Source organism: Caloenas nicobarica, chromosome 5, assembly GCF_036013445.1.
Source record: "Caloenas nicobarica isolate bCalNic1 chromosome 5, bCalNic1.hap1, whole genome shotgun sequence".
In the NCBI taxonomy this organism is placed as follows: Eukaryota; Metazoa; Chordata; class Aves; order Columbiformes; family Columbidae; genus Caloenas; species Caloenas nicobarica.
Genome location: NC_088249.1, coordinates 57,723,956 through 57,744,806, shown reverse-complemented (window position 1 = coordinate 57,744,806; position 20,851 = coordinate 57,723,956). Strand labels below are relative to the sequence as shown.

Below are 20,851 nucleotides of genomic sequence, written 5' to 3'. Positions count from 1 at the left end.
CAAAGATGGACAAAGAAAACTGTCTCCTTTAATCAGAACAGGCTTTAAACTTAAATTACTGACTCCTATTTTTCTTAAGCTTTTCTACCAGTGTTATTCAGGAAACAACAGTAATAAACCTGTTATTTTCTGATGAAGCTAGATGAAAATCAGAGTCAGTATATTTGAAGTAGCACCCTATAGCTCTGCTCCCAGCTAATTCTCCAAAAGCTGCTGCATTCAACAAATGAGTCAATAAAGTATACAATATGGATAAAATTCAGAGTCAAATTAATCCCTGATAAAACTAACATTTAAGTCAGTAGTTACAAGGCTACGTCCTTTTGTGTTTGTTTAGGGCCTAAATGGAGTTCCACTTGCTGAAAATACAGTACTAAGAGTCTATAGAAGGAATAAAGACTTCTGATTAACTCAGGAGTGTTTTTTATGGCAGTCTTTTAAATACTTCAGTCCCAGCAGGCTCAGTTCTCACAGTATCTGAACAATGCTGAAACCATATTACCTTAAATTGTAAGAAGACACGTTACATTTCTGCCTATGGAAAAGGCACACAGCAAGAAGTAGCTCACTACATCTAACAAAAGCCCTTTTCTACAAGCAACTAAAAGCATATACATGTTCCATGGTGCATTCCTAGTGTTTCCTACACACACAAACCATGACACAGCATTTTATGCAATGAAAAGGATAATCCAAAATTATTTTGATAATACTAATTGCAGCATTTTAATAATAGTAATTTCCTACCCATGCTTCTGAGTTCATCAATAATATATTTTTATAAAGATAAGAGTAATGCAATGCAGCTATAGGACGCTGATGCTCTTCCAACTCAATCAACTGTAAGTTGTGTTCAGCTCCAGTAGGTGTTTATGAATAAGGTATTTCATATAGAAGATGACTGCCACAAAACCACTTAAGCAGGAAAATTACAGTGGAATCAAGCCAATACATTTTAAAACTGAAACAAGGATTATTGCTTCTTAAACACTGTACAATTAAACCATAGAACTCACTAAGACGTGATATTGGAGGGGCCTAAAAGTTGTCAAAATTAGATGGTAACATAGAAAATTGAAATACTAATAACTATAAAAATTACAAATTATACACATGCTTTAAGTTAATGCAAACATGAGTTGGCAGTGGTTAGGAGAAAGAAAAGCTCTTCTCTTGGCAAATAATGAAAATGACAAATTTTAACGCTTTCTTACTTTATTTTAAAGCTGGTGCTGACCAATATCGTCAACAGAACACTGCAGTACAGCACACTCACTCTGCTGATGCTAAACAATATTAACAAATTTGTCATTTTAGAAGACTAGAGAATATAAAAATTTTGCAGCTTACATGTTATATTGAACTAGATCTGCGGAGAAGACAGTCACTGTTGGGTTTGTTGTTTTGTTTTTTGTTTTTTGTTTTTTTACCTAAGCCATTATGGGAATACATATGCAATCTTCCTCGCTGAAAGTTATGATGATTATGCACTAGTACAATTATATTGGCTAAAAATATTCACTGTTCTAAGTGGGACTCCGAAAGCAAAGTAAGCTGTACTGTTAAGGGCATTGCCTCACTTTTCTTTGTTGCCTGTACAAACCTTCACTGATGAAACATCAATATCTCTGACAGTTGAGTATTCTAGGCAGTTTTCACTGGCTAACTATGGAGTCACACCCCACAGATCTTTCCAAGTATCTGACAAAGAACCACCCTAAGAGTCCTGTGCAATTGTAACTGCCAGACTAATTGTTATACTTAAGAAATCTAGCAAGTCTTCAGAGTCTTTAAATAGAGAATAAAGATTTTTTTTTAATATACAGAATGATAGAATCATTTTGCTTGGAAGAGACCCTCAAGACCATCTAGTCCAACCATTAACCTAACTCTGCCACTAAAGCACGTCTCTAAGAACCTCATCTACATGTCTTTCAAACACCTCCACGGATGGCGACTCAACCACTTCCCTGGGCAGCCTGTTCCATTGCCTGACAACCCTTTCCATGAAGTTTTTCCTAATATCCAACCTAAACCTCCCCTGGTGCAACCTAAGCCCATTTCCTCTTGTCCTCTCGCTTGTTACTTGGGAGAAGAGACCAACACCCTCCATGCTACAACCTCCTTTCAGGTAGTTGCAGACAGCGATAAGGTCTCCCCTCAGCCTCCTTTTCTCCGGGCTGAACAGCCCCAGTTCCCTCAGCCGCTCCTTATCAGACTTGTGCTCCAGACCCCTCACCAGCTTCGTTCCCTCCTCTGAACTCTCTCCAGCACCTCAAGGTCTTTCCTGCAGTGAGGGGCCCAAAACTGAACACAGGATTCGAGGTGCAGCCTCACCAGTGCTGAGTACAGGGGGACGATCACTGCCCTGGTCCTGCTGGCCACACTATTCCTGATACAAGCCAGGATGCTGTTGGCCTTCTTGGCCACCTGGGCACACTGCCGGCTCATATTCAGCCACTTATTGACTAACATCCCCAGGTCCTTTTCTGCTGGGCAGCTTTCCAGCCACTCTTCCCTGAGCCTGTAGCGCTGCCTGGGGTTGTTGTGACCCAAGTGCAAGACCCGGCACTTGGCCTTGTTGAACCTCGTACACTTGGTCTCAGCCCATTGACACAGCTGGTCCAGATCACTCAGCAGAGCCTTCCTGCCCTCCAGCAGATCAACACTCCCACCCAACTTGGTGTCCTCTACAAACTTACCAAGGGAACACCACTCTTGACCGGCCACCAACTGGATTTGGCTCCCTTCACCACAACTCTTTGGGCCCAGCCCTCCAGCCAGTTCTTTACCCACCAAAGAGTACAGCCATCCAAGCCACGAGCTGCCAGCTTCTCCAGCATTGTGGGAAACGGTGTCAAAGGTTTTACCAAAGTCTAGGTACTCAACATCCACAGCCTTGCCCATATCCACTAAGTTGGTCACCTTGTCATAGAAGGAGATGAGGTTGGTCAAGCAGGACTTGCCTTTCATAAACCCATGCTGACTGGGCCTGATTGCCTGGTTGTCCTGTATGTGCCGTGTGATGTTACTCAGGATGATCTGCTCCATGACCTTTCCCAGCACCAAGGTCAGGCTGACAGGCCTGTAATTCCCTGGATCCTCCTTCTGGCCCTTCTTGTAGATGGGCGTCACATTTGCCAACTTCCAGACAACGAGAACCTCTCTGGTTAGCCAGGACTGCTGATAAATGAGGGACAGTGGCTTGGTGAGCAATTTCCCCTTGGATTATTTGCGCTTCGCTCTGCTCCCCATCCCTGTCTTCCAGCTCAGGGGGCTGGGTACCTGGAGCACAACTGGTCTGGCTATTAACGACTGAGGCAAAGAAGGCATTTAGTACCTCAGCCTTTCCTCGTTCTCTGTCACTATATCTGATAGAGCATAAAGGACTGGTCCTGAGCAGCAGGAAATCCAGGTGCTGAGTTAAGGTATAGGGAACAGCATTTCAGAAGACAACTGGATGAAAACAAAATCATTGGTGTTATTAAAGACTCACTGAAATCTGCTGCAAAGATTTTCCAAAGAAAGGGCGAAGTGACCTCCCAGGAGGTTGGAAGTGCACCACTGTTTAGAAGGGTCGGAATGATCTTGCCCTAAGTGAGTATTGTTAAACGAGCCTTGCTGAACGTCATGTCTACAGATATTCAGAATAATAAATACTCTGCAAATCAAAATATTGTAGCGAACAACCACAAAGCCTTCTGCAACACTTTCATATCATCCGTGCTATATTGTACAAATCAGGCACATAACCAATAATGTATTTTTTTCCAAAAGACAATGCACACAATTCTTGAACTAGTGCACCTGGATGGTATAAATGGGTTTGCTGTTAAGAGCATCCAGCTTCAGCAGAAGTGCCAAAAAATTGTTTAAATGAAATAGATAGATGTGTTCTTCAGTTTGGGTTTGGTTTTTGCTTTGTGTTTCTTCCCCCAGGCCTTTTTTCTACATTACAGCTCTTCTTGAGGCAGACTTCTATCACAGGGAAAACTATATGAGTACATTTCGCTAAATGTTCGTGCCAGCTGCTTCATTCATGGGGTGGGTAAGGAACTACATACACATGGCATTAGAGAAAAATGAGGCTTATGGGAAAAGGCAGGCAGAAAAACTGTTTGGAAAGTAAGAAGGTGCAGAAGGTGATTATGTTGGAGCAATTAGCATGGAGTAAACGAGAGTGTGAATTTTCAGTGAATTACTCTGCAGTAATTCTCTACATGGATGCTTTGGTTCATATTATATGCATGTCTAACCTACATTAATGGGGCACTCTGCATAAACCCCAGCCTAGCCAGATCCACAACCAGTACGGTGATGAGATGCAGTATTTACTGGAGGTGGTTCAGCACCACACTGCCACAGCTACTCTGTCATCAGGACTCCATCTGGCATCTCCACCCAGCAGGGCTCAGCTCTGTAATCACTGCAATCCACCCTACTACACAGAGTAAGTCTGGGTGATTCCAGCTTGGCAATAGTAAGTAGAAACTCCTAGCTGTGCAAAGCTCCTTTCCCCCATTTTGTGGGTTGTTTTGGTAGATGACGGCAGCCAGTCCAGGCTCTGAGCTGTGCCACATGCGCAGCAGGAGCCATTCCTCTTCCGCTCAGCCAGATGCTGCCTTTGTGGCAGCTACTCTTGTTTCTGTGCCACACAGTCTGCAACACAGTAGGCTCCTCAGGACACTTTACAGACAACTCTTCTCCTCCAAATAACCCGTGGCAGTGTACTCAACTTGGAATTATGCATAGATCCTGCGAGTTCAGACTTGCAGAAACAAATCCGGAAGCGCCACTGTGTCAAGTGTAGAACCGCTTATTTGAATTAAAGCATCACTGGTGTTCAGGGCAAGTGGAAGAGAAAGGTGGAAAACACAAAGTAGGCGGGAATTTGTGCAGTGCACTGAGGTGACTGATAGGCGCAAGGTGATACTGAAACTGATAGCTATTAAACTCCATTTGCTAATAATTTATTTTCATTTTTTGTGGAGTCAAGGGGACAAATTGAAAAAAAATTCTTTAGGTAAATTTGTTACTGAATAATCATATCAACAAATGGGCTGCTACATTCTCAGAGATGAATCATGGTGTCTTCCACATTGGTTTATGGAATTTATGAAGTAGGTGAGATCTATAAAAGAGAAAGCATTTCACAATCTTTTTTTGTCCTCTGTACTACAGTTCATTGCCTTCATCAATTGTACTAGTGCAGCTGGTCTGTGAGGCTGACAAAGTGTGGCAGAGACGTGAAGGAAAGCTGTGAGCAGCCAAGCGCAGAAACTCCTTAGGTTCCCACCTCCCAAAGTCAGTGTGAGCTACGGAATAGCATATATCCTGCTGGTCTTAACATAATGCAGGATTGAGTCACAAAAAAAAATCAGGCTTTTAAGAAAACAATGATCATTTGCTGCTGTTCTCTTACCAACCAAATGTTGGGTTTTTTTCCTGTTGTTATGCTTTAAAATAAACAAAACGGTGATATTTTAGTCTGTCAATATGTACCTACTGTGCTTTGCACTGTCTTCTCCTCTTCCTACCACAAAAAAAAAAGAAAAAGAAAAAAAAAAAAAGATAAATTATCCTTAATTTTATCTTGTGGGGTCTCTGCCCTAAACAGTATTGGAATGCTTATGCTGGAAACATTGCGTGAGAATATTCTGTCATTCGATGCAAAACAAAATCCTTGATTTCACTTCAGTTTTTAAGATTTGCAAGTATTTCTGTTACTCTTTTTACTCTGAATGTTTATTTCAATAATATTAACTGGTTTTAATGTTGGTTTAATTCCTGTTAGCTTTGCTGGTGCCTCTGTGCCCATTAACCCCTTCTTTCAAACTGGATTCCACTGATTCCAGTGGAGTTCTGCACAGTTCTGTTCTTGCAGATTCACACACAAAGTCCAAGCTCTTGCAGTAATATGAATATTGTTAAATGCAGGAAAGTGTCATTATGTAAAAATTCTGGTGACAAGTACCTGTCACAGTTACGTTCACACTTACGCAACACATATGCGCTCAAAACTTACTTTCAGGTAGTATGTTCAAGATTTTCCGTAACACAATCTGATAGGTAAACTGTCCTTAGTGCTTATGGCTTTGAGATGAGGAAACCTATCATGAACAAACTTCATCGCAGATAAGATGTGACACAAGAACTCCTGTATGACAATACCCTTTAGGCCTTACATAACCCTTTGGACACTGTGGCACACTGTGTTGAAAGCATTAGGAATGAGGTTGGCTCTGGGGAACTTGAAGTTCCGCAGTATCATTTGTTTGGGCTTGCCATCTATACAGTTAAAGAGTTGTTACACGTATCACTTTCTCCCAGTTATCTGAAATACGAGTCAATCAAAACAAAAGTGGAAGGCATATTTGTGAACAAAGCAGATGTGCATGTTTGCGGAGTTTGTTGTCACATTTTCATAGCTCTCATTTTCTGTCCTGCCCCATCTGGGCAAATAGGTTTGAATTTTTGGCGAGTCCAGGTAGCTGCTACCTCAGCAACAACCTGGGCATGAGACACGACTGTTAAAGGAAAAAACCTTCACCCTGGTAAGTATCTGGAAGTCTCTCATGGCTCCAGCTTCCACCCACAGCTAAAACCCTGGCCATCTTCGTTCTGTTCAACTGAGCAGGAGCAAGAAAGCCCTACAGTGTGCTTAGCATGATAAATATATGAATATGTCTCTCAGGAATCCTGGTTGTCCATGGGTTCCCTGCAGGATGCCCTGTCACGGCCAGGCCAGTTAATAGCTAAAAGCACGTGCAGAGATAGAAATAGTTTCTAAACTCGGAAAGCAAACGTGAACCGGGATCCACGCGGACAGGCTCCTGGAGCTCAAACGGCGAGTCTTCCCCTTCGGATCTGATAGCAACCTCAGGACCACAGTGTACCATCAACTCATTTCTTTACCTTAACCAAATGTGAAATATGGTCTGACTGAAGGGGAACCAAAGCTTAAATGAATTTATTAAATAAAAAGCCAAACCAAAACAACAAAAAAAAATCTTATGAGAATCCGTATATATTAAACTATCCTCCTATGAACGTGATAGAATCAACTGTACCTCACACTCTAGGCCTTTAGAACTGGGGCTCTGTGGTGGTTGAAGCACAGGAGAAAACCGTGAAGAGGCAGCCAAGTTGCCGCCATTAACGGGGTACGCCACTTGCGCAAATTTGCCTTCTCTCCCGGGCCCTACCGCCAACCCCGTGGCGTAACGGCTTTCGTGAATACGGATGCTGCACTGCGGCGATGGCACAGTTCAACCAAACTTCCTCCCTCTGCCTCCCACTCCGACGTTAAGGCCACCCCCTTGCTTGGTTGTGATTGGCAAGACGGGCGGAGCCCTTCACGGCGATTGGCGGCTGCCGGAGGGAGGTGGGGTAGGTTGCGTGAAGGGTAATAAAGTTAGTGGGGCTGGCCCGGTGCGCTTTAGACGCGGCGGCGGGTCGGCTCTCTATGGAGGTGGCAGAGGGAAGTGTCGGGCCGTTGCTGCTCCTGCTGTGGTGACTCGGAGACTCGCCCTGTCTCGCGCGCTCCCCCCTTCCCCTCCCCAGCCCCGCTCCCCGGCTCCCTTCCCCTCCCCCCCCTTCTCTTGCCTTTTCCCCTGCCCTTGGTAGCCGCCGGGACCCGGGGAAGCTGACAAGGCCTTAGGGAAGGTGAGAAACGCGGGAGTGGCGGGAGAGTGGTGTGGGGCCGGGAGAGAACGGGTACTGCTGCAGCCGCCGCTCAAAATGGCGGCTGCCCGGAGTGGCCGCCATTTTCTCGTCAGTTTCTTCTCGCTTTCTTCCGCACAAAATGGCGGCTCGGGTCGGTGGCCGCTCCCGCTGCCTGCTCTCGGGTTACCGCGGCCGCTAAGCGAAGGGGTGGAGGAGCTCGGCAGCCCCCGCCAGGCGCGGGAGGGAAGCGGAGCAGAAGCGCTTGAGGCTAGAGCCGCATGTCTGCAGCGAGGGAGATGGGGGCGGGTAGTGTCGGTTCGTAGCTTCCCCAGGGCTGCGGGATCCTCCTCTCTGGGGGCTCCGGGCGGCTTGTCCTTGTGGGGAGCGGCCTCGGTGCACGTAGCGGGCTGCGGTTTAGGATCCGCATTGTTGGGGGGGTGGTGGGGGTGAAGTTGTTCTCAAACAACGGTGACGGTTTTTTTTTTTTTTTTTGCCCACGTTCATTTACTCTTGTCGTGGGAGAGCGGAATACCGAGAAGCCGTGTGTGTCGGCAGCGGCCTCGCCCGTGTTTCTCCTTCAGGGCGGCGAGTGAGGCGAAGGCGCTGGTTGCGCGGGGGTGGCGGTGCGGCGGATACCCACCCCTTCTCCCCGGGCGGAGCGGGGCGGGCGCCGTTTTCCGCCGGCGGCGAAGAAGCGCGGCCCTTTCGCCCGCCTCACGGAGAACAAAGAGCCGGCCGGGCTCCCGGCGGCGCCTGAGCCTGGAAGCGGGCGGCGCCCGGCAGGGGGAAGGGGAGGCGGGTCCGCGCTCCCGGAGCCGCCAGCTCCATGCGGCAGGGCCGCGCCTGCCTCCTGCGGGGGGCGCCCCTCCCGCTCCGCAGCCCTTTTGTTCGGCGGCCGCCATGTTGGGAGCCGTTCCTCGTGCCTCGGCCGGTGCCGCGCGCGCGGCGGTAACGGCCGCAGCGCGGGGAGCCGCGTTCTGCGGGGCGGCTGCCGGGCGGGCTCGCCGAGGCGCTGCCTGCGTGCTGGGAGCTGTAACGTCTCGGAGCGGATCTGTGATGGGGTCTCAAAATGCCTCCGGGGTTTTTTTATGTGCTGCCCAGTGATTAGCTTTCTGCTACGTGAGCAGTGCAGTGATTTTGGGGTTGCTTTTTTATTTTTTTTTCCCTACTGCTGTCTTAAAAGCTAAAATTTGAGGTGGGGAGGAGCGATATCTTTGGGGTTTTTTTGCATTATTTAGACTTAGATGCAGAACACATCACTTTTACTGTGTTAAGTGTGCGGTTTGTGATCTGGTACTGTGCACTTTAAAATTCGACTGCTTTGTCTTGCCATAATTAGTCATGGTTTGCGAAGCATATCAATAGAGGAGTCATCTAATTATGCTGTAATACCAGGAAAAAAAACCCCACTCTTTTTCTGCAAGTGCTTTTAGGGGGCGACAGGGTAATTTTGAGGCTCTTATGTTCCCAGTCGGTGATTCCTTTTTCTCTTCACGCCCCCACTGGAAAATATCACTATGATGATGAAATTGGCTTTTCTGTGGGTTTCCCGAGTGTTGCACAAATAAGAGGTTTCTTGCCTTTCATGAAGTTTAATGTTTGGGTGTATGCTTTTCTTGTACTTTTATTGTAAGTTAGATATTATGGCTGCTAGTAAAACAACCATAATATGGACACTTGATTTGTCTTTCTAGGTTTTGTTTTTCCCCACCCCGTCAATTTAATTTTATTCTTTTGAAGATTCTTCGTTGTCAAGCCGCCAAAGTGGAGAGTGCGATTGCAGAAGGGGGTGCTTCTCGTTTCAGGTACTGGTGCTTTTTGTTTGTTTGATGTACACTTGGCAGTGGAAACTGTCCTTTGAGGAGGATTTAAATTGGCCTTGTGTTTATACCAAAACTGACACGTAATTGAAAGTATTTGGATTTTGAACTTACACAAGATTGTTTTTCACAGTGCTTCTTCAGGCGGAGGAGGTGGTAGGGGTGCACCTCAGCACTATCCCAAGACTGCCAGCAACAGGTATGTCATCTTGCTTTTCAATTTGGCATGATTTGGAAGGTAGACAACAAGGAATGCCTGCTGAGTTGATGGCATATTAATGTTCTCTAGTCCGTGGCAAGATAGCATACAGTCTGTTGAACGTATGTGTGATGATAGTGACATGAGGTGCGCAGACTTTCATGCATTTCACTTTAAAAGTTTAGAGGAAAGGTTTTCTTGGGTGTCTTTTTCTTCATGTTTTTGTTGCATGAACACTGTGCAACAGATGTTGTGGTGTTGGTAGGGGGAAGTATATGCTCTTAGCAGAGCCGGTAACAGAATTAGCTTAAGTAAGGCAATACTGAAAGGCTAAAAGGTCAGTTCTTGAAATTTTTTGTTTCTGTTTAACAATCACAGCGAGTTCCTGGGGAAAACCCCAGGGCAAAACGCTCAGAAATGGATTCCTTCACGAAGCACTAGACGAGATGACGACTCCGCAAATGACAAAGAACGACATGATGCAATCTTCAGGAAAGTAAGAGGGTAAGTTCTTTCTAAGATTATTTTTTTTCTTACTGTTTTCTTCAGGCTAGACATAAGGAAGAAATTTTTTACAGTGAGGGTGGTAAAATGCTGGCCCAGGTTGCCCAGAGAGGTGGTAGATGCTCCATCCCCGGAGACGTTCAAGGCCAGGCTGGATCAGGCTCTGAGCAACCTGATTTAGTTAATGGTGTCCCTGCTCATTGCAGGGGGTTTGGACTAGATGATTTGAAGGTTCTTTCCAACCCAAACTATTCTGTGATTCTATACAACTCCAGTAAATGGGCTGGAGGAAAGGAAGACGTGGGTCTTGAGTTTGAGAGGAGAGGGGCCTGGGGCTATGGTGGCCTTTGGAGGGGATGAGGCAGAAACTCATATGCCAGCAGCAGCAAACACTTGAAGCAGTTCTTGTGAAAGAATTAGTCTGTGCAATACTTCAGTCAAAAAAAATGATTGGAAAGTTGCACTTTTTGCAATTTTTGTTTAATAGACTTAAAAAGTAAAGGCGAACTTGGGTCTGAAGTCCCTTGTAGCATGCTTACAAGATCTGTAATCTGGACTTTTCTTATTTTCTTTTTAGCATACTAAATAAGCTTACTCCTGAAAAGTTTGACAAGCTATGCCTTGAGCTCCTCAATGTGGGTGTAGAATCTAAGCTCATCCTAAAAGGGGTCATACTGCTGGTAAGTTGGTTGCGTTTTTTTTAACGACAGGTTTCTTGCATGCTAAAGAGGTTGGCTGGTTTTGATGGAATGCAGAAGTAACATGGCTAATGTGGGGTGGTTGATAGTCTGAACATACAGAAAATATCGTTAGGCCTTTTTGTGTAAAAGGGGTATACATTAGCAATCTTACTTCTCTGACCCCCTGTTTTTTCTCTTCTGACAAACAAGTCTAAGAGTCTTGAAAAGCTACCACAGGTGGTATCTTAAACTGGTTTAATTATCATGTTGCTTCATTAATCTGGCAACACTAACTTCAGTGTTTGTATGATGAGCTTCAAATTTGTCCCATTTGTTGGGTAGGGGTTATAGAAATTCATTGGTAGCGTAGAGTAGTTTTTTTCCTTAGCTTCAGCGTTACCACTAGTGTTAAACATTATTTCTGTATGTTTGATGAAATAGCAAAAATAGTTAGATGTTCTAGGTCACACAAAATGGTAATATTCCATTATGTGTCTTGCAGTTTGCTTTTCTGATAATGTTCGCATCCTACTACATGCTACCTTATTTAAAATAAATCTATTTAGATTGTAGACAAAGCCCTTGAAGAGCCCAAGTATAGCTCACTGTATGCTCAACTATGTCTGCGACTGGCAGAAGATGCACCCAACTTTGATGGCCCATCAGCAGAGAGTCATCCAGGACAGAAGCAAAGCACAGTGAGTGCCTTTCCCAATCTGGAATGATTGATTTTGCTAGTATGCATAGTTCCACTGATCAGCTTAATTGTTTCGTTTTCTTTCTTAGACATTCAGACGCCTCCTAATATCTAAACTTCAAGATGAATTTGAAAACCGAACCAGAAATGTTGATAGTAAGCTTTAAAATAATTTTCAGTAATGAATTTTATTTATTTTCTCTCTCCACAGCCATATTAAACAGGCTTCTTTGTTTTCCAGTCTATGATAAGCATGATGGTCCCCTCCTCCCTGAGGAGGAGGAACAGAGAGCCATTGCCAAGATCAAGATGCTGGGGAACATCAAATTCATTGGAGAACTTGGCAAGCTTGATCTTATTCATGAATCTATCCTTCATAAGTGCATCAAAACAGTGAGTATTCAGATTGAGTGTGGGTTAAGAGAAATAGGACTTCTGAAGTTAAAGTGTAAATATTTATGGTGCTCTGGGAATCTTGAAGTATAAAATAGCACAAATGTTTCCTGTCAACTATCTGCCCCCTGCTGTTAGAAGTAAATAGTCTTTTGGTGTGATTAAAAAGTAAAATTGACTTTGTTCAAAGCCATGGGAATTTTCTCCAAGTGAAGATGTCGTTTGGCCTAGACAAAAGTATTACAGGTACTTAAGTACATAGACTTATGAGTAATGAGTACTTCAATTAACAATTCTTAAAAACTAATTTTCAAGTCCATATGTCTTCAGAACAAGATCAAATGTTTTTGCATGTCCTTGTGTACAAAGTTGACACTTAGTAGAAATAGTCATATAGTATGTTGAAGTACCTAATTCCTATTTGCTGTTTCAGCTTTTGGAAAAGAAGAAGAGAGTCCAACTCAAAGATATGGGGGAGGATTTGGAGTGCCTCTGTCAGATAATGAGGACAGTGGGACCTAGATTAGACCATGCAAAAGCCAAGGTATGTGCATATCCACTGCAGTCATTAAACTAGTTAAATTCTGTGGTTAAGACTAACTGCTTGAACCTTCTGTATTCAGTGTTCTATTTATAACTACAAAGCTGAGGTGTGACCTTCAGAGAGCAGGAGTGCCAGCTATTGCTCCTGCACCAAATCTCTTTGTAGCAAAAGGAGTCAACCTTTGACATGGTTTTAAATCTGTTTCTAGAATGCAGTTAGGGTCATTAGGAAGTTGTAAAAGCAAGAGTCTTGTTTCTCTAAATGCTATTTGAAAAGAAGTCTTGATATATTAGCTTTCCTTAAGCTATCTGGGAGATTGAGATGTCAGGAAAGGGAAGTCTGTTCTATTATTTGATTACTTTTTTTTAGATGTCTTTCATGTGGTCACCTTTCCTGAAAATACTCAAGACACTGATAGAATTAGCCCTCACTTGTAATATCATTTTTGTTCCCCCCAGTCCTTAATGGATCAGTACTTTGCCCGTATGCGCTCCTTGATGTCAAGTAAGGAATTGCCAGCAAGGATTCGTTTCCTGCTGCAGGTATGATGATAAAATAGGTTACTGCTTCCTTTTTCTTGTGAAGTTGTCTTGAATCTTTTCTTAATAATTCATTATGTTTCAAGGATACTGTGGAGTTGAGAGAACACAACTGGGTTCCTCGCAAAGCTTTTCTTGACAATGGACCAAAGACTATCAATCAAATCCGTCAAGATGCAGTAAAAGTAAGTGTTACAAGTAAAGTCTTGTGCTGAGCTTTTGCTCAAGTGTTGAAGTGAATCTTTACGCTGTTGGCTCTGTGTCACAAAACTTACGCTTTGTGCTTATGAGTAGTTTTCACAGAGGAATATGCCAGTAAGGGGTCAAGGGTTAAAATCGGATGGACTTGTATTTTTCTGGGCTAAGAACTTGATTTTTTCAGGGACTGTTACTCCAAACTGACCAAAACTACAATTCCTGTTTTAAAGGATCTGGGAGTGTTTATTCCTGCTCCTATGTCTCAAGGGATGAGAAGCGACTTCTTTCTGGAGGGACCTTTTATGCCACCCAGGATGAAACTTGACAGGGACCCACTCGGAGGGCTTGCTGATATGTTTGGACAAATGCCAGGTACACTGAAATTGCAGGGCTGATGTGGTGACTGTAGCTGTACTGTATTGAACAAGAACTGAAATTGTGGTTTTTCTCCTTAACAATACAGGTAGCGGAATTGGTACTGGTCCAGGGGTTATTCAGGATAGATTTTCACCCACCATGGGACGTCATCGTTCAAACCAGCTCTTCAATGGCCATGGGGGTCACCTCATGCCTTCTGCGCAAGCCCAGTTTGGAGACCTAGGCAAATCTTTTCTGAAAAGTCAGGTAAGGAAGATGGTGTTCACAAGGCGACTTCAGCATGTTTATAAGCTCTTCTGCAGATGCGTATGTTATGGATTATAGTCTGCTTATGTTTCAACACTTCCTCAGATTTGATTCTGATAAAAACTGACGCTCAGCTGATACAAAAATCCTAATCCACCTTTTAAATTGTGCAAGAGATGCAAGGAATACACTTTTTTTACTGAAAAAAAAGGTGCATGTGGCTTTGGTGGGTCAGAATGGTGTGTGTTATTTAAAAGATAGCCCTGTTTTTAGGGATAGATGCTACCCTCCCACCACCCCTGCTCCTTCTTTCTCCCTTCCTGGCAAATAGAACCTTTGTTCCTCTGGTCCCTCTGGTAACTACTTACCATATGATGTACACCACTCCATCATCTGCACTTCTTTCTCTATATCTCCCTTTCTGAAATAGGGGCAAAGCCAGCTCTACCATAACCAGAATCAGGGACTCTTATCCCAGCAACAAGGACAGTCGAAGGATATGCCACCTCGGTTTTCTAAGAAAGGACAGCTTAATGCAGATGAGGTACATTACATGCCTACATTACTTAAAGCCTATTCGAAATATTGCCCAATGATTATAGCAAGACGCGTTATTATGAGGACTAATGCTGGAACTCTTCCTCCTTCTCCTCCTCCTCCTTCTTTGTCCCTTCCACTTTGACCTTACCCCCCTCACTTTTCCTCAGGGTATCCAGCGTCCTATGAGCAAGACTGAGATATGAGGGCAATTTCTTGGGGTGTCCCTTCCTTCCCCCACACCTCCCCAAGAACACTACTCTGACATCAGTTCCCATGCATCATACTGATAACAGTACACTTGACTAAAACTTCAGAAAATCCTGAACTCTAGAAACTTAAACCCTGAAGTGCTGGACCAGGCTAATTTTTTTTTTTAAAGAACTGGCTAATAGGCAAAATGTCAATTGCAGAGTAAACTGCATTGTTGTTTTGAGTGTTAACCAGACTTGTATCCTGATTTCTGAGCAATTGGTAGAGTTTTATCTTGGCTGTAAAATACATCAGCAAACATGCAAAGTATCTTCTTGGGTCTCTAACATACTGCATCTAAAAGGAGCAATTCCAGATCTTGATACCAATGGAACTAAATAACAATAACTCATAGCAAGCTGTGATTCATGGAGTTGTGCTTTTGGGGAAACTTCAGTACATGTGGCTTAATGTATATTTGAGTGTTAACAAAAGTCATGCTTCAGTGGGATCAGTTGCATGCATCCATGTCTGTGGATTCTTGGTCAGAATCTTGAAACAGTTTGAGGGTGTTTTTTCTGACTTACCTGTTTACAGATTAGCCTGAGACCTGCTCAGTCTTTTCTAATGAATAAAAACCAAGTGCCAAAGCTTCAGCCCCAGATAACTATGATTCCACCCAGTGCTCAACCACCACGCACTCAGACACCACCTTTGGGACAGGTAAATATAAAGATTATGGTTTATTGTTTGCTCTACTTAAATGTCTTCATGCATATTGAATTTAGACCTATTTCTAATATGGCAGGGCAGAGAGACATTGTTCATTGCAGAGAGCAGGATATAGAAAAAGAATATCTGAACCTCATTTGACTTCTAGCTGCCTTTGTACATGGTGTTCTTAAACTTGATTTAAATGCGTGTAGATGGTACTGCAAAGAACCACCCTGGGTACTGTCTTTTTTTCAGCCTCCTCAACTTGGTCTTAAAACAAACCCACCACTTATACAAGAAAAGCCTGCAAAGACCACCAAGAAACCACCTCCTTCTAAAGAAGAGCTACTTAAGCAAACTGTAAGTTGAATATGTAACAGTGCTTCTTGAAGCCTTGTGTGTGCTCTTAAATGTTTAACTATTTTTTTTCTCTCTAGGAAGCCGTTGTGACTGAATATCTGAACAACGGAAATGCTAATGATGCTGTCAATACTGTGAGAGAAATGAGAGCTCCAAAACACTTCATTCCTGAGATGTTGAGCAAAGTAATCCTTCAATCTCTAGATAGATCAGATGAAGACAAAGAGAAAGCAAGTACTTTGATCAGCTTGCTCAAGCAGGAGGGAATAGCCACAAGTGACAACTTCATGCAGGTACTGCAATCTAATAGGCGCTCAGTCCTTGTTGCTTGGCTGTTTTCTAAGTTCTATTGATCTGAGGAGGTAAAAATAATGTATAAACTGGTGATGGGTATAAGTGATGAGGAAGTGTGGGTATGGAATTTCAGGAACTGGAAATGGGGAACCTGCTGGCAAGTGATTCAGTGCATCAGACAAACTTGAGGCTTCTAGCTAGTAAGAGTATTACTGTGCACAATAACAGAACTACTTCAGAAGTTCAGCTTGTGTGTTTACTGTTTCTTAGGCATTCCTAAATGTATTGGACCAGTGCCCCAAACTGGAGGTGGACATACCATTGGTGAAATCCTACTTAGCGCAGTTTGCAGCCCGTGCCATTATTTCAGAACTGGTGAGCATTTCTGAACTGGCTCAACCACTGGAAAGTGGCACCCATTTCCCGCTCTTCCTGCTTTGCCTTCAGCAGTTAGCTAAGTTACAAGATCGTGAATGGCTGACGGAATTGTTCCAACAAAGCAAAGTGAATATGCAGAAAATGTTACCAGGTAAGAGTTACCACATAGCTCGTATTGACACCTCACATTAGTGTGTGCAAGGTGGTGGGTTTTTTTCCTTTAGTCTTTACACCAGAGTAAAATAACAGAGTTATTTTGATGGAATCGACTGTCAGGAGTCTTAAGAATGGTGTTTGTTAAAAGGTGGTTGGACCAGGTAGGTTTTGGTTGGCACCAGCACTTAAGTGTGTCTCTTATCTGTTTGTCAGAAATTGACCAGAACAAGGACCGCATGCTGGAGATCTTAGAAGGGAAGGGGCTTAGCTTCTTGTTCCCGCTTCTGAAACTGGAGAAGGAACTGCTAAAGCAAATAAAATCAGATCCATCCCCTCAAGCCATCTACAAGTGGATTAAAGATAACATTTCACCCAAACTTCATGTAGATAAGGGATTTGTGAATATATTAATGACCAGGTGAGATGCTGTCTTAATGTAGTTTATGTATATGTTTTATTAAGATAACCAGTAAGTCGCTAATTCTGTAAAGGCTGACATGTAGCCTGTGCAGAAAAAACACAGTACACAGGGAGATAAATTGTTCTGAGCAGACCTACCCTGTATATTAAACACTCTTTGTACTAGAGAAAAAAAGTGAGTCTCCAGGCTTCCATCGGTGTAAAGTGTTGCTTTTGCTTGGGAAGAACTCTAGACCTGTGTTCTTTCTCTACAATGTTTCAGAGCCCTAAGGAGCAAAACTAGGATTCTTGTGCACAGTCAACCACAATAGTATTCCACTGTGTATGCACACAACTGCTGATACAGGCAGGAGGATATTTTTAGTAACAGCTAGCAAACTGAACTTGAAGGTAGCTGCTGTATCTTTGTTGACAGAACCTAACCTTTTCTCTTTTTGGTCCAGTTTCTTGCAGTATATTTCTAGTGAAGTAAACCCACCTAGTGACGAATCGGATTCTTCATCTGCTCCATCTAAAGAGCAGCTCGAGCAGGAAAAACAGCTGCTTCTTTCCTTCAAGCCGGTAATGCAGAAGTTCCTCCATGACCATGTTGATCTGCAAGTGAGTGCTTTATATGCACTCCAGGTGCACTGCTACAACAATAACTTTCCAAAAGGTATGTGCATCAGGACCTTGCCCAAAATTGAACTTGCTGTCTGTGTGTGGTTTTCAGGCTTGTAGTGACTTAAAGAGTGAAGTAAACTATTTAGAAGGTTATAAGGCTAACAAAGTTTAAATCTACTTTCACAGGCATGTTACTGCGCTTCTTTGTTCATTTCTATGACATGGAGATCATTGAAGAAGAAGCCTTCTTGGCATGGAAAGAAGATATTACTCAAGAGTTTCCAGGGAAAGGCAAGGCTTTATTCCAGGTAAATTTGATAACCTTAGAGATTTGTGTTCTGTGATCACTGCTGCACCGGAGTGTTTGAGACAACTTTGAAATAGTGACTAAGACTTCTTAATATCTAGAAACTTAATGGAGTATTCCACTAGGAAGGAGTGAAGCAAGATGAACTAAATATTTTTTTCTTTAGTAGAGACCTGCATCTAGTGCTAAGTGTGGCTGGATGGATGTTTTTTTAAAATGAGTTGGGGAGGCAGGGGAAAGCAGTGTTCTGCAGAAGTACAGCATGGGGAAATAATTCCTGCTGCCTTAAACCAGTTTTATGTAACTGCAGGTAAACCAATGGCTGACCTGGCTGGAAACTGCTGAAGAAGAAGAATCTGAAGAAGAAGCTGACTAAAGAACCAGCCAAAGCCTTAAATTGTGCAAACATACTGTTGCTATTATGTAACTGCATTTGACCTAACCACTGCGAAAATCCATTCCGCTGTAATGTTTCACAATATTTAAAGCAGAAGTATGTCAGTAGGATATCCTCTGCAAAAGGTTTTTGTAGTATGTCTTATAGTCTACAATAAAAATATTTTAGAGTATCTTTAATGTTTAGATAACAGTGTATTAGCAGCATGCAATAATTACATTATAAGTTCTCGAGCAGAAGCAGTCTGTTGCAAGGGTCTTCTTTGCTGCCAGTTATCATAGGCTGTTTTTAAGTTAGAAAACTGAATAGCAACACTGAATACTGTAGAAATGCACTTTGCTCAGTGTAATACTTGAGTTGTTGCAATATTTGATTATCCATTTGGTTGTTACAGAGAATCCTTAACTGTAATCGATGGTTGTTGCCGTAATAGTATATTGCCTGTATTTCTACCTCTAGTTATGGGCTTTATGTGCTAGGTTTTAATATCCTTGAGCCTGGGCAAGTGCACAAGTCTTTTTAAAACAAACAGTTTACTTGCACAAAAACTGACCAGTTGAAGAGATGGTTTAATGCCCTTTTGGAAGAGGTTTTTGTGGGTGTGAAACATGACATGGTGAGAAATTTGAATTGGTCCCTCTATTATAGTACTGAAATTAAGTCTACTTAATTTATCGAGACATGTTCATGCCCTGATTTTATATACTTGTATCTATCAATAAACATTGTGATACTTGACTTGTTTTTGAATGTCTCCCAGTAGAAAAGCTTTGACTGACAACTAGCTGACTTATGGAAAGAAACATTAGTGGGAGTTGACTTAGACTGGGACAGTCTTCAGATTCTCTTCATAATAATTGTCTTGACATGCAAATGAGTTCTAAATAAGGTCACAGATGAGATTAGACACTACAGATTTGCTGTGACAGGAGGAAAAATTTAAAAATTCTGCTGAAGAAATGGTAGGAGTTTGCCTTGTGGTCCAACGTATGCTTTATCAGTATGTACTTTTAACTTTCTAATGCTTTGAACTTTCCTCAGGTCACATGCATGTTTTTTAATCAAGTGGCACTGACTTAGCTGCCTACTTTTCAAATTGGCAAAAAAACCCTTACAAAAGTTAAATTATATTGCATTGTACAGGCTTGAAATGTCATCTATTAAATACTCAAAATACCTGACTTCTAGAACCTTGTACCTAGTGAAATTTTTTTTTAACCTTGTTGATACTTGAACTGTTAAAAGGTGATGTAATGGCAAAACAGTAGTGTCTCCTTGACTGAAACTTGGTTTTGCCAGTGCTGGAAGTGCTTTAGGCTATGCTTCTGCATTGTGGGAGATTAAAAAGGAGCATGAGGAAAGTACTAGACATCATAAAAGGGCTTGCTTGCAGGGGAGGGATACTTTGCATTTCTGCACCTTAAAAGTGCTGTGAGTAGAGGAGTGGGTCTGGTTCTCATGTTTTGCATGCAGTTGGCTTCCTGACCCACTGATATGATGGTGGCCTCTTGCAGACTTTAACTGGGCTTCATTCAGTGGGTCTCTTCAGATACCCCAGTAACTTGCTTTATAATGTGTAGCCCAGTAAATCAAAGGGTACTGTGGTTCTGTAACTGAATGACCATAAAGGGCAATTATCTTGAATTGCTAACAAAAATTCCATCACACTTAAAACACCATCTGTACATTTCAGAGATGTGGCGTATTTGGCAGTAAACAGGAAAGCAGGATATTTCTGTAGAGTCTAGTTTAAAAGAAAAAGGAAGGCACTACCTACACTGCAGGGGTTTGAGGTTTGGAGCTGGCTGCTTTTGATGTAGCTGATGTAACTAACATGTAACAGTAGTAAGCAGTGACATCGTGGGACCTCTAAAAAAGGTCTATGTTCCAGTCAGGATGAAGAGTAATCTGTCAATGCTACAGGGGCTGGAGGGTTTACCCCTCAGTTCATGCCCATTCCCACATAAAGATGCTTCTCAAGTGGATGTCCAACATAGTTACTAAGGTTCTGCAGTTAAATACCCTTTATTGGGGTAGAAGAACACAAGTTACAGTTTGAAGGTTCCTGATGCTAAATTCTGCTGGTTTGGAATTGCAGTTTCACTTTGAGTGTAGTAAGATCTAGAGTAGTGAAATTTAGCTTTTTTTTTTTTTTTGTAACAGAGTCGTATTTCTCAACAGTGTTTTTAGTTTCACTTGTGTTTAAACTTTTGCTGTTTGAGCTGATCACTTGAGTGGTGTATGCCACTACAGTGCTACTTTTTTGTGTACTTAGTTGCAGGTTTCTAGATAGCTGATGCACTTAATTCCCATGTACTGCAAAGCTGAAGACAGGAACCACAAGTCAAAAAAGAATAATCCATTAGCTTCCAACTAAATTTACTGTAGAGGTGACCAAAAAAAGGTGAGAGTAGAAGGAAGTGCAAGTAGAAACCAATTCCCAATCAAAACTTCAGGAAAATAGTACCAGAGCCTGCAACTATTTTGCCAGAGTTTTGGAGAAGGTTAAGTTGGCACCTGTAGATTGTTTTAATAGCATAACTAAGCCTTGTATTCTTGCCCAGTCTAAAATATAAATACTACAATATTACATACTTGTGTGGGGAGGCTTTGCTGCTTGGCTTATTTGT

At 42.7% G+C, this 20,851-nt stretch overlaps 1 protein-coding gene and 1 non-coding gene across 2 annotated transcripts; both read left to right on the top strand.

Moving 5' to 3' along the window:
* The first annotated feature begins 7,242 nt into the window (after positions 1-7,242).
* EIF4G2 (eukaryotic translation initiation factor 4 gamma 2) lies at positions 7,243-18,959 on the top strand. Its single transcript, XM_065636891.1, has 23 exons — positions 7,243-7,512; positions 7,627-7,665; positions 9,406-9,470; positions 9,619-9,684; positions 10,063-10,188; positions 10,766-10,868; positions 11,435-11,566; positions 11,655-11,721; positions 11,807-11,958; positions 12,392-12,502; positions 12,961-13,044; positions 13,128-13,226; positions 13,470-13,611; positions 13,703-13,863; positions 14,294-14,407; positions 15,190-15,315; positions 15,562-15,666; positions 15,744-15,959; positions 16,231-16,489; positions 16,708-16,912; positions 17,358-17,569; positions 17,704-17,825; positions 18,135-18,959. Exons 1-23 carry the CDS (start codon positions 7,243-7,245, stop codon positions 18,198-18,200), a joined length of 3,042 nt encoding a protein of 1,013 aa, XP_065492963.1. The 3' UTR covers positions 18,201-18,959.
* On the top strand, positions 14,449-14,612 carry LOC135989968 (small nucleolar RNA SNORD97). The gene has a single exon (XR_010606360.1). It is a non-coding gene; the product is annotated as a small nucleolar RNA SNORD97 (small nucleolar RNA).
* Positions 18,960-20,851: the final 1,892 nt, after the last annotated feature.

What these genes read in the sequence shown, in the direction of transcription:
- EIF4G2 (XM_065636891.1), top strand. Translation starts at nt 7,243, where the DNA reads ATGCTGCACTGCGGCGATGGCACAGTTCAACCAAACTTCCTCCCTCTG. An exon ending in CCCAAGACTGCCAGCAACAG is followed by an intron (nt 9,685 to 10,062) that starts GTATGTCATCTT and finishes TAACAATCACAG; the next exon opens with CGAGTTCCTGGGGAAAACCC. An exon ending in TCCGTCAAGATGCAGTAAAA is followed by an intron (nt 13,227 to 13,469) that starts GTAAGTGTTACA and finishes CCTGTTTTAAAG; the next exon opens with GATCTGGGAGTGTTTATTCC.